The following is a 13,943-nucleotide window of genomic DNA, read 5'->3' as shown; positions in this document are numbered from 1 at the left end:
TATATATTTTGAACAAAAGAGGGCATAATTTGAAAATATTGCAAGCAATTTTAGTATTCTTTTAATTTCTGGGGAAGGTTTTTTGTCTTTATATGTCAAGTAAGAGCTCTTCATTCTGCAAATTGTTCAGCTTTTCTTTTAATTAAAAATGAAAAACCTAGACAGCAAAAAATTCAAATTGTAAATTACGAGAGTGCCCTCTGGTGGTCCTGATATCTTCCCATATATTACAAGCATATATGTAGCCAGTGTCATATGGTGAATGCTTGCTCTTTACATCAAGAGATCTTTTAGAAACAAAACAGTAACCATTATCTCAATAGAATTCTTATCTAAAAGAGTATGCAGACTTATAGATGTTTGTCATATCCATGTCCTTCAAACAGAACAATCTTTATTTTTGTAGATGTACTCTCAGAACAGTAACAATCTGTTTCCTTAATTTACTTAAAATATTTTGTGGCATAACCATACTCTTGAGATTAATTATGGAAAAAATATTGAAGGGGGACTACCTTGTTTCAGTGATTTATTTAGCAAATTGTTGTATTTAAAAGAAAAAGGAGACAATGCTTATATTATAAAGCTTTTTATTTTTATCTCTATCGTTTCTCCTCTGTTCTTAGCCCATTCTTTTTCTTTTCTTTTTCTTTTTCCCCAGTTAAGATCTTAACAAAACAGAAGGAACTCTTATGGTACTAGCTGCATTACTGGTGCAAGTTTCTCCTTTACTCATTATTGACTTATAGTCTCATGTTTCATTTTATTCTATAGAAGACATCTGCCCTTCTTTGGTTTTGCCTCCCCAGTGAAAAACCATACTTGAGAGCCATCTCTGTCTGTCATCAAGTTTCCAAACAAAAAAAAGGGAGAGCCTGGAAGCTGGTCCAGAAGCTCTTGCTGGCCTTTGTGGCATTTAGATGAGTAGTTGGCCTTTTCAGGGCCAAGGCACCAACACATACTGCCTCAGCTTTATCCAAATGAGAAACCTAGAAAGTGAAAGCTTGGCAGGTGGGTTCTTTTGACATATGCAATCTATTTTAGTTCTGGAACTAATGAATGAAAAGGCAGTTCAGCTGCGAGTCCCACAAAAACAGCCTTAGTGTTGCACAAACAAAGGATTCTTTTAAGGTTCTGAAAAAGAAACACTATTGTGCTGAGTATGCTGTGGAGAATCAGAAGAAGCTCTTTAATATTTGATAATTAACTGAAGTAACTAGGGGTAGACTACTAATCAAGATAAATTACATTGATATTTATATCTTACTTTTATTTGCCATGCATCCCTCTTCTCGCATCCTACCTAAGAACAGCAGTTACAGATAGTGTTATGGCTCCACCTAGCAGAAGGAAGGAGTCAAAAGTTCTGTCAATTCAAGACACCAATCCATCTGCTTTCTTTCCAACTTAATTTTGCCTCCTGACCTAGAAGCATGGAGAGAGCAGCCTTATGTCTCCAGCTTCAGCGCCCCTTCTGTCTGGTCTCTAACCTCCTGTACGTTAGAGGGAAGCAATGAAAGAAGAAGTGATTCAGGTATAGGACAATGAGTATGGCTGATGGAAAAAGCAGGGAGAAGAGCAACAGGAAAAATCCTTTCCTGTCGAGACCTTACAGCTAGTAGAGTTGGCAGCTGGAAGGGATAAATGTAAATGGAACTAGCAGGAAGATTTCCTCCTCATGATTAAATCTTCTGATCATGGACTCTGAACTAAGATGATGTTGAAATCACACCTAAGGCTCAACTCCATTGCCCCACAACATAGATTAGCTTCGTAGATTTCACAGTCATCCTGAGAGTTCCTCACCCGGATAGGCTCTAACACAGCCTGTAGGTCTGCATGACAGGGTTGCAGCTGATGCAATATTGCCAACTCTCCTGGTTTTATTGTGAGTCTTATTTGGGTCTGTTCCTAAAGCCTCAGCTCATGGAATCCTGTGATTCATGTGAAAATCTCAGTTTTCATTTTTAAAAAAGTTTCTAGTCCTCATGGTTGTGTGAAAACATGAAGCCTCAGCAGGCTTCAGAAATCAGAAGGGAAATAAAAAGAACCCAACATTTATTATTTTGGTTAAAAAAAAAACAACCCTCATGATTTTTAAGACAATTGCAAACATCGGGCCCCAAAAATCATGACTTTTGTATGTTTGGGGTTGGTAATATCAATGCCATGCTTCCCAATTCGGATGTATATTGTAAATATATATTGGATGAAATCTATGCCTACCATCAGGGTGTTGCCCAGCTTCTCATGGCAATGACCCTTCTCATGACCTTTCTGGAAGAGTTATGCCCTTCCAGATGCCCTTCTCCCCATGGAGGGAGCTTGGAGCTGATAGGCTATCTTCCTCCTCCCACATTCTAGCCAGCAGAGGCGACAGGGTCTCTTTGGCTCTGGGGCTCTGAATGTATAATGCTTTTCTGGGAATCATTACAACATCCCTGTAATCTCTTTTACTCCAAATTACTCATATGTATCCTTAACCTTACCTCTCTTTTCACATAGCTTTTGGTCTGGTAATTTCCCCTTTTTTAAAACAGCAATAATTTTGTATATGAACTATTAACAGAAATCCCAAAGACAATGTTACCATGTGATATTTCTAATGATTTGAAGATATGATTTATCAACCTGAAATCAATTTTTCTTTATTTTAACATTTTAGGATCAGATTAACTGATATGTTCTGACTGCTTCACCCTACTTAGCAGCAGCGCAAAGCAACCCAAGTGTTCTGGCCATTTAAGCTGGGTTTACAGCTGTTTTGTATCATCAGAGCAGTGCAAAACAGCCAGATTGTACATCCCAGGTTCCCCAACCTCCTGACCTCTGCATCCCCAAATTTCATCTTCCTCCCCGTGTTTCCCTACACATATACCAGTTTCACTCTCTTGTTGCCCGCATTCCCTGGCACACACACATCCTTCTCTCTATTTAATTCCTTGCTCTACTTGGTGAGTAGTTTACCTTTAAGGGAAGGACATCATCACAGAGAACTAGTTTAGCATGAGCCTCTGTTAACTATAACAGTAATCATCCTTGGAAATGGAACCTGTGTTCTCATGTTTTTCAGGAAGTATGTTAATATCTGGGCTACAGCTCCCAGACTACTAGTGTTTTAATTCTGACTGATTTCAAGAAAGGTCTGTAAGACCTTTACATCTGCTTTAAATTAATTCTCTCCAGGTCCATCCTTCAGCCTTCTGAACTATTCATAGCCCCATTAAAAGTAGCGAAATTGATTCTCATCATTATGCCCCAAAGCTTCTTTAGTCCCTTCCTTCACAGATTCCTAATACCAGCAAGTAGTTTTCAAATTTCCCGTGGTACATGGAACCACATTCAAACTTTGAGAGACCTATCCCTGAAATTATAAGTAAGGTTCTCTTAAGGTAGCATTTCAGTTGCTGTCAAGATATCCCACAGAGAGGGGGGAATTAAACTCACTGATTATTTCTCCTTCAGTAGTTTGCGTCTTTCAAAACCAGACAGTTCACTGACTTTCCCACTGAGTTTGTTCTGGGGATTAATTCAGAGTTGTATATTAACTAACCTGTTGGTTTACTTACTTGGTGTCCTTATCTGTATTTGCTGCAGCAGAGAAAGTGTCTTTCCCTGCAGTTTTGAAGTCATTTTCTATCTTGCACTCATAGTTTTAGAAGTTTCCTGTTTGTGATGGTTATAACAAGTGGCAAAAGGTACCAAAACTACAGTGTTTTGGCAGATTAAAGACTATATCCTGTTAATTTATGTCCAGGGCAAACAGCCAAATGCCATTTTGTATGAGGCCAGTGTGAACTGTTCCAGACTCTCAGAGCAGAAGTACATGATACTGAAATTTGAAGTGGCCATTTGTTCATCTCCTCCCAACTGTGTCTGCTGTTTCCAGTTGGATCAGTCCTTGCCTACTGAAACGTATTAGCTATTAGGTGCTCTGAGCACAATTGTCAAGTAAACATAACTGCCGTGGCTCACTTCTTATGACATCATTTGTCTGTAAATGTGGTTGCTTGGTATAATAAAGAAGAGGAACACTGAACGAGGGAAAATTTACTCAACTGTAATCCCATTTGTCATAGTCCTCTCTTTTCCTCCCATTTCCTGCATCATTCTAGTCTGCCCTTGAGGAGTGTAACTAAAAGTATTTTCCCTATTATCTCATTGTCCTTTACTATAGCCTGGAAGTATCTAACTGGAAAGGAGTGGGTGGATTAGTGCTTCATAGTACCCTGAACTAACTGATTTTTTGCCTCCTTGTTTCTGTCTGTAATTCTTGTTGCTGGATAGGATGCGAGAAGGAGGGGACTGTGAGAAATAGAATTTCTGATGACTGAGTTTTCCTTATCTAGCTTTCTCATATTAAATGAGTAACTTTCATATATTAAACCAGAAGGAAACTTTACTTCACATATTTTATTTTAAACACAGTTGAAAACTTTAAATGTTAATATATTGAATAGTCAGTAAAAGTGAAACTATATTTGAGCTGCCATTTTTCAAAGGCTTATTTGTTTCTCATGTTGAGGACAATTAATGGCAGTAGCCTTATCAAACTTCCTGTGTTTGTACTGATTAATAAGGGCTCATTATCTGAAAGTTATGATCCTGAAAGTTGCAGTATTAAATAAAAAACCTGACATTTCAAAGATTGGCTTTCATGCCCAACCAAAAATGTAACAAATTAACTTTTAAATCCTTTAGTATTTATGTATTTCTCCTACATTTTTGAGATTTTGGGGCCATCATAGCAAGTTTATGAAACCACTGTCATATGTGAGAGAACTTTTTTCCTTTTGTAACTTTCCTCATTTTATTTGGTTCTGTCTATATTTATAGTTGCTGCTATAATCTTCGCTTTATTCACAGTTGCCAGCATCCATCTCAGTCCTCTAGACAGCAAACGTTGTAAAGATAGAGGTTTTCCAAAAAAGCAAAGACCAGAGAAGACAGAGTTGTGAAAATTATGGCTAAGCAGTCATAACCTTATTAAAATAACATACATTAATGATGAAAGGAAACATGTCTTGGCATTAGGGAAGAAGCAACAGCATCACAGATATGTCACCAGCTCACCAATTCCAGTGCTCCATAGAGGCTCCAGGATAGATGAATGGCCCATGCTGTAGTGACATCAGCAGGCACCATGATGCCATCTGGTGGTTGGAGATGGGTCTCTGTACTCATCCCCGCGCTGGCTACAATTGCTCCTTTCCCATAGCTTCTGTAGAGACCAGTTAAGCTTCATGGGTGGTTCACTGAAGTGGCTTATGAAGGCCACCAACTGATCATTTCTTAAATTGTTTCTTTGTGGAACTTACACTATATTTCACAGAGAGGAAGGAAAAGATGACATAGTTAATAATCTGTGTGAGCCAGAAGAGGTGGGGATATCTGTCAGAGAAACCTTCACTTTACTCTAAGTAAGATAAGGAAAATGTAGACTGCATGAAACGTATGTGTGTGTGTGTGTATGTATGTATATATATATATATATATATATGTGTATATATGTATATATATATACGTATACGTATATATATATATATATATGTGTATATATATATATATATATATATATATATGTGTGTGTGTATATATATATATATATATATATATATACACACACACACATACACACGTACATTTCATGCAGTCTACATTTATATATATTTATATATATATATATATTTTTTATGAAGATTTTATTATTAAATTTGTTATATAAACAGTACCAACTGGAAGAAGCCATATGAGTTTAGTAATTGTAGGAAGTTTTACTTACTTTATAAAGCAAATTATGACAACAGTTTATTAAGTCTTTATAAAGTTTTGGTGCAGCAAGAAAGGAGGGTTACGATCTTGTTTTTTTCTGGTAATGAATTTAAGAGGTCTGTTTATTAGAACTCTGATCAGGAAGGAAACAAAGGTCTGTCTCTTTTTTTATGAAATGGTATAAAAAGTGTGCACACTTCAAAATGCAGAAAAGACAGAAATTAAAAGCTTAAATAACTCCAAACAGCAGGGTTCATCAGTAATGGAAGGTTTTCTTAAATGACTTTGACAGTTTTTGCAGGTGCACATACTATGTCACTTCATCTAGTAGAGCTTTGAAAAAGATTTATGGCTCTCCATTTAGAATTTATTAAGAGGATTTTTTTCTTTTTTGCAAAGCAGTCTGGACATACTCCTCCCTCCTAGTCATTTTTATTGCAACTCTGAGAGGAAAGTCATCTATTCAAAAACATATGTTGTATTTTGTCTCAGTGGCTATTTCATGGTGCCTTAGATGATTGTGAATGTGCTTGTTTAGGCCTGAAAATGTACTTATAGTATATTTCTTTCTTTTAAGATTTTTAATCAAGATTTTAAATATTTTTATGTACATCTCATTTTATTTATATTAGCATTCACCAATTGGATGTAAAAAAAAATTCCTCCGATAAAACCACACCCACAAAAATTCAAAAATCCATCTCCAAAGAGAGAGTGAAAGTCAAGGGGAAAGGCAGAAATGTCTCTCTTATTTTTATTTACTTCATCGGCATATGTTGTGTCATGCTCTGCCTTCGTGTACTATGCTATTGCTGCTGGTATCCACTAATGTGCAGAGTAATGGGAAACGGTAATACTTTTAGAAGACCTCTCAAAAGAGCCCAGGCAAGGGTAACTGTTAAGCCCTGTGGCATATGCCAGTTCTAATCAGCTTGTTCAGTTCCAATTTTCCAAAGACACACCTTTTCCCTTTTTTTTTTTTTAACCTGACACATTCACTCTTTGAAACTATTTCTACTGTTTGTTTCTAGGAGCCAGTCAGTGTAATCCCATGGGATTTTATTCTGTTGATAGAATTAATGCTTCCATATAAAAAGCCTGTTGCAGTTGCTTTTTTTATTTGTATTTTTGATAAGCATTTTTTAAAAATGGAATGAATTCTTCATTTTGGAATAGCCCTTCTTCTCTTGAAGACTTCTTGTTTAATCACTGAGATGATTTATGGTTGCAAAAACTAAATCTGATGTGTCTACAGAACCGGGCTTTCCACTTGCAGGACTGAGGCCTTAATTTGTATTAAATGAGAAATTTATCTGGAATCAACATGTCAGTGGGAATCTCTATTGAGAATTAGTTCATTCACAATACTATGGAATCAAAGTATTTTAATGGCCCCAACACAGATAAATGTTTAGACAACTGAGTGTCACTGCTGCTAGCCATAAAGAGGATATGTTTCAAAAGATACTTTCAGTAGCATTCATCACTGACGAGTCAGCTGTCCACTGTTTCATTAGATATCGACTAATATCTACAGTGTTCTGTTCCACGCTCAAATATTGGTTCCATTGTAAAGTTTAGTCTGTGTTCTTTGCCTGATTTCACCTTTAAAAATAGAAAAGTCAGTAATAAGTAATACCTTCTCAGAAAAGGTATTAGAAATAGAAAAATGTACAGAGAGGGCAATAAAAATTATTAGAGGTATGGAACACTGAGACTGTTCAGCTTGGGAAAGAGATGTTGGGGGTGGGATATCATAGAGGTGTATAAAATCATGAATGGTGTGGGAAAAGTGAATAGGGAAGTGTTATTTACCCCTTCACATAACACAAAAACCAGGAGTCACCCGATTAAGTTAATAGGCAGCAGGCTTAAAACAAACAAAAGGAAGTAATTCACACAACACACAGTCTGTGGAACACATTGCCAGGGGATGCTGTGAAGGCCAAGTCTATAACTAGGTTAAAAAAAAATTAGATAAGTTCATGGAGGTTAGGTCCCTCGGTGGCTGTTAGCCGAGATGGTCAGGGATGCAATCCCATGCTCTTTGGTGTCCCTAGCCTCTGACTGCCAGAGACTGGGACTGAACAACAGGGGATGGATCTCTTGATGATTGCCCTGTTCTGTTCATTCCCTTTGAAGCATCTGGCATTGGCCACTTTTGGGAGACAAAATAGTGGCTAGAAGATGGACCCAGTATGGTCGGACCCAGTATGGCCATTCTTATGTTCTTATCAACTGGTAAATCATTAAGGGCCACATGTTTCCTCTCTGTAGTAAAGCAATGCAGAAAAGACTAAGATCCATGAAAAAAGTACTACAAAATGTAGCTGCATAAATTAAAACATTTCTTGTCATTCAGTCTTGAAGAAAAACATATTTGTGGTAACCTGCAATGTATATACCCAGAGACACTCATGGAGAAGAAAAAGTATTGTAGACATTGTGTTGGTGTTTATGTAGAACAATGCTCTAGTTCATTGTGGCAGCATCTGTACTAGGTGGCATAGTGAAATCTTCAGTGAGCTTTTCCAAGCAGTTTGAGATAAAGCCACACTTTCTCAACATCAGGGACTCATTGTAAGCTTAGACATTCACTTCTCTATAGTAGTGTATGGTTGGTTTCTTTGGGTTTTTTTAAGTTAGGTAACATAGGTACTTCGACTTCGCACACATTTCAAAATGGTCAGTTTTCTGTTATGTGAAGATATTTTCTGTGGCTCTTCTGCGTATGTTAATTGTCACATAAGTATTAAAGATGCATAGAATTTTGAGGGAGGTTTCTGCCCTTTCCATTGTACAAGCCACCAAAATTTCTGTCCCAGAGCTTTTATTAAGGTAATTGAGACATTTGTTTAAGTACAGTAAAACACTTCAAAAGAATTCTGCATACTACATGGTAAAGAAGATACATAAAGAGCCTCATGCTTCATTTAATATTCACTATTCCAGAAATGACTTAATTTCTCATATACAGTTAGCCACTTGTACTTGTGTGAAGTTCTAAAGTTTATGTCTGGAGACACTGAACCACAGTTATTTGTCTAAGATACTTGCAAGAAAAAATAGCCTGTGCTCTTCAGTGCAGCTTCTTCATCTTCAACTTCTTCAACTGGTGTTAAGGGTTTACATGAATTATTAGGCTACCTATGTCCATAAAGAAAAATGTACTGCATTGTTTACTCTTTTATTGGTGATGTTTGAGTTCTTTTGGTCCTCCTTTGAGAATCCCTAAAGGATCTCCCTTATCGATACATAATACATAATGCTCCCCATCAAAGGCTCAATTCTTCTAAGGCCTCTACTCTCATTGAAATAAATGAGTAGAGGGTGGTCAGACCCCAAATGAACAGTGATCAAAAGGCAAGAAAATAAAGAAAGATCACAATGTTAATTTTTCCTCTCCAGACGCGTTTCAGCCAACACCTTTCCAATGTCAGCAATCATGATTCTGCCCTGGATGACGATGACGATGATGAAATGGACAGAACAAGCAAGTAAGCAACCTCTGTGTGTGAGAGAGACAGAGAGAGACTATATGTATGTCAGTGAGTCCCACAAATGGGTTTTTAAACCAGTTGAGTTCACATGAGTGAATATTTTGCCAGTGTGACTCCTGACCCAAAAATTGCTACATGTTCTAGGGTCTAATATGCAGGGGCGGCTCTAGGCATCAGCTAAACAAGGAGGTGCCTAGGGCAGCAAAATATATGGGGCGGCATAATACAGGGGCCCCAGCTCATACCAGAAGCGGCATCCCGGCTGGATCCTGACCGCCCCAGGCGGCGGTAACCACCCTGTTGTTCTGCCGCCGAGTGCTCTGTCCCCGGCACTCTCCCGCAGGCAGCTGCCATCCCCAACCCCTCAGGCAGGAGCCGGTAGCACGGCCCTGCCCGGCTGCAGAGGACAGGCCGCTCCTCCTCGGCTTGTCCCCGCCACTGCAAGCCGAGGAGCAGTCCGTCCTCTGCAGGCGGGGCAGGGCCGCACTACCAGCTCCCGCCTGGGAGGGTGCGGGGTGGCCGCTGACCACGGGAGAGCGGCACGGACAAGCTGAGGACCGGCCCGTCCTCTGCAGCCAGGGCAGGGCTGCGCTACTGGCTCCCGCCGCTCTTCCGCAGTCAGCGGCCACCCCCACCCCCAGGCGGAGCCAGTAGCGCGGCCCTGCCCCAGTGCAGAGGACGGGCCCCTCCTCCTCAGTTTGTCCCCGCCGCTGCAAGCCGAGGAGCAGCCCGTCCTCTGCAGCCGGGGCAGGGCTGCACTACTGGCTCCCGCCTGGGGGGTGGGGGGTGGCCACTGACCGAGGGAGAGTGGCGCGAACAAGCTGAGGAGTGGCCCGTCCTCTGCAGCCGGGACAGGGCCGTGCTACCGGCTCCGCCTGGGGGTGGGGTAGAAGGGTTGCCTGCTGACCGCAGAAGAGTGGCTGGAGCCGGTAGCGAGGCCCTTCCCCGGCTGCAGAGGACAGTCTTCTCCTCCTCGGCTTGTCCCTGCCGCTCTCTCGTGGTCAGCGGCCACCCCACACCCCCCAGGTGGGAGCTGGTAGCGCGGCCCTGCTCTGGCTGTAGAGGATGGGGGAACATGGTGCCCGGGCGTGCCGCTCCTACTCAGCTTGTCCCTGCCTCTGCGTCGTCCTCCTCCCCTCTGCGCCGCTTCCTGCCAGGGGACGGGAGAGGGGAGCAGAGTGGCAGCCCAGGCTGAGCCCAGCTCGTGCCAGGGCCAAGACGAAGGATGAGCGGGGCTGGGATCCAGCAGCAGCCCCAACTCCTGGCCCTGGGAGCGGCGGTGTTGGGAGATGAATCCACCTCGGGCCAGATCCGCAGCAAGGTAAGAGTTGGGCCAGGCAGGAGGGTTTTGTTAAAATTAAATGTTAAAATTACACTAGTAGGAAAGATTTCAAAGTAGCAGCCATGTTAGTCTGTATCCGCAAAAAGAACAAGAGTCCTTGTGGCACCTTAGAAACTAACAAATTTATTTCAGCATAAGCTTTCGTGGGCTATAGCTCATCTGATGAAGTGGGCTGTAGCCCACGAAATAACTGAAAGAACGTTGTTAGTCTCTAAGGTGCCACAAGGACTCCTGTTCTTTTTACTAGCAGGAAATGTTTTTATTTCATTAACTACAAATTCTCTGTTTTCATTTTTTAAAAAAAATTTGAAATAGTCAAATCAAAACGGCAAAGTGCAAACGTGTAAAAGCCAAAAAAAAAAAAAAAAGCCAGGCGGGGGGGGCAGCCAAAATTTTTTTTGCTTGGGGCAGCAAAAAGCTAGAGCCGGCCCTGCTACTATGGAAATAAAATCCTACTTTTAGTAGCAGAGAAACAGGGGCAACATATTATTACTATTATTTATTTGTATTATTATGGCACCAAGGAGCCCTAGTCATGGACTAGGATCCCTTTGTGCTTGGCACTGTACACTCAAGAAAAGGATGGTCCCTCTCCCAAAGAGCTCATATCTACATGCAAGACAAGAGACAACAGACTGATACAAACAAATAGATGAGGTAGTGCCAGGAAACAAGGAGACAATATTGGTCAGCATGAAAGTCAGTGGTTGTCAAGTCTTTTGAAGGCATCACAGCAATGGAGAGCTTTTAGGAGGGTTTTGAAGGAGAATAATAGGTAGTTTTGTGGATATTTCTACCCAAATGTAAGCCATATGGGGAATAAACATTCTCATAAGCAGTGTAGGGAAGTGTGGTCTTCATGAAATTACTATATGGGGAGTTCACAACTGGTTGAAAGACTGTACTCAAAGTATCAGGGTGTAGCCATGTTAGTCTGTATCCACAAAAACAACAAGGAGTCTGGTGGCTCCTTAAAGACTAACAGATTTATTTGGGCATAAGCTTTCGTGGGTAAAAAACCTCACTTCTTCAGATGTATGAAAGCTTGTTGGGTAAAAAACCCCACATTATGTGCATCTGAAGAAGTGGGTTTTTCACACATGGAAGCTTATGCCCAAATAAATCTGTTAGTCTTTAAGGTGCCATCGGACTCCTTGTTGTTCTCAAAGTGTAGTTATCAGTGGTTCACTCTCAAACCGGCGGGATACATCTGATGGGGTCCCACAGGAGTCTGTAGTGGATCCAGTACTATTCAATATTTTCATCAGTGACTTGGATAATGGAGTGGAGAGTATTCTTATAACACCAAGCTGGGAGAGTTTGCAAGCACTTTGGCGGACAGAATTAGAATTCAAAAGAACCTGGATAAATTGGAGAATTGATCTGAACTCAATAAGGTGAAATTCAGTAAAGACAACTGCAAAGTACTACGCATAGGAAGGAAAAATCAAATGCACAATTACAAAATTGAGAATAATTGGCTAGGCTATAGTACTGCTGAAAAGGATCTGTGAAAATTATAGTGGATCATAAATTGAATGAGTCAGCAATGTGATGCTGTTGCAAAAAAGGCTCATATTATTCTGGGGTGTATTAACAGAAGTGTTGTATGTAAGACCTAGGAGGTAATTGTTCTGCTCTAGTTTCCACTGGTGAGGCCCCAGGAGCTGAAGTACTGTGTCCAATTGTGGCACCACACTTTAAGAAAGACAAATTGGACAGAGTCAAGAAGAGAGTAACAAAAATGATAAAAGGTTAGAAAACCTGATCTATGAGGAAAGGTTAAAAAAACTGGGTATGTTTAGTCTTGAAAAAAGGAGGTGGGACCTGATAGGTGTCTCCAGATATGTTAAGCACCGTTATAAAGAGGATGATGATTGATTGTTCTCCATGTCCACTGACGTAGGACAAGAAGACATTGGCTTAATCTGCAGCAAGGGAAATGTAGGTTATATAATTAGAAAGTTTTTCCTCATATAAGGATGGTTAAGCACTGGAACAGGCTTCCACAGGAGGTTGTGGAATCCCATTACTGGAAGTTTTTAAGAACAGGTTAGACAAACACCTGTCAGGGATGATCTAGGTATACTTGGTCCTACTTCAGCACAAGGGGCAGGACTAGATGATCCTTGCCGCCCTGCATTTCTATGTTTATGAAGGGCTTTTTCCGAGCAGGAGGAATAGCATGGGAGAAAGCATAAAGGTATTTGTTTGGAAAAATGATGAGTGGGCAATGAAGGCTGGCATCATGGGCTAATCGGAGACTTGAGTCAACATCTCAATAGTGAATGAAAGATGATAAATAGTATGGGGATACATCATGAAGGGTCATGGAAGTGAAGTCAATCAGCATATGTGAGGGCACTGAAACTTGTGTCTAAGGGATCAGGTGGGACATCAACCTGGAAGTTGAAGTCATTGAGGATGAATTTGGGAGCTTGTGAGGAGAGGAGAGGGAGTCAGGAGACAAAAGCAGAGAGGCAGGCTGATGATGAGGAGTTGGGTGGATGATAGATGAGAGCAGCAAAGGGAGTTGGGGAGAGGACCATGCAGTGCTGTCTAGAAGGGAAGGAGGAGGGTGCAGTGCTGTCCAGAAGGGAAGGAGGAGGGTGAAGGGCTTGGAACTGGCAGGAACAGGAGAGGAGAATCTCAACACCCCTACCATGATCCAAAGCAGGGAGTCTGTGAGAAGGAGAGGCCTCCATAAGAGAGGGGAGCTGCAAAGGCAGTGTTAGATGAAGGGATCCAGATCCCTGTGAGAGCCAGGGGCTGGAGATAGCCAGATACGAAGAAGTTGTGATCTTTTTAGAGATGGAGTGAGCATTCCAGAGATGGTAAGAGGAGGGGAGAAACAAAGGAGTGGGGAAGAAGGGGAATGAGTATGAGTGTAGAAATGGTGGTGGCGATGAGTGTGGAAGGTGGAGAGGGAGGGAGGGCTAGGACTGGGGTAGATGTGGGACCTAAATTAAGAGGAATGCAGATGGGGGACCTATATTTATGCTGGTGGGAGTCACTGACTTTCATTCTCTCCTTCCAGCCACTTGCCTACAGTTGTTGCATCCTGCTGTAGTTTTTAACTAGAATGGTAATAAGCATTGAGACTGGAGTTACAGTTGGTGTTACTTTGATGAATAGAAAAAATATCTACATGCTACCAGTAGCGGCATGGTTTTTCTCCTTGTTTATCAATGGTGTCTGTGTTATCATTTTCCAGTCAAATGCTGTTAATATGTAGACCATATTCTAAAAGGCTGTTTGTTTGTACTCTGTGAACATTATTTTCATAATGATACGCATTAAATAAATCCGTCACTACTTAATGCTTGCTT

General features: G+C 40.9%; 1 protein-coding gene across 2 annotated transcripts in view; it reads left to right on the top strand.

The window, feature by feature from the left end:
- The window catches only part of DENND1B (DENN domain containing 1B), a 253,203-nt gene that overhangs the window by 227,801 nt on the left and 11,459 nt on the right, over positions 1–13,943 (top strand). For both annotated transcript variants that reach the window (XM_039484997.1, XM_039484996.1), the window contains one exon: positions 9,181–9,269. In XM_039484997.1, coding sequence (XP_039340931.1) covers positions 9,181–9,269 — 89 coding nt within the window. The remainder of the gene's footprint in view (positions 1–9,180; positions 9,270–13,943) is intronic.

The sequence above is a fragment of the Mauremys reevesii genome, linkage group 8 (genome assembly GCF_016161935.1).
Source record: "Mauremys reevesii isolate NIE-2019 linkage group 8, ASM1616193v1, whole genome shotgun sequence".
Taxonomy (NCBI): domain Eukaryota; kingdom Metazoa; phylum Chordata; order Testudines; family Geoemydidae; genus Mauremys; species Mauremys reevesii.
The sequence above is the reverse complement of the archived record's forward strand: the minus strand, read 5'-3'. Positions and strand labels throughout refer to the sequence as shown.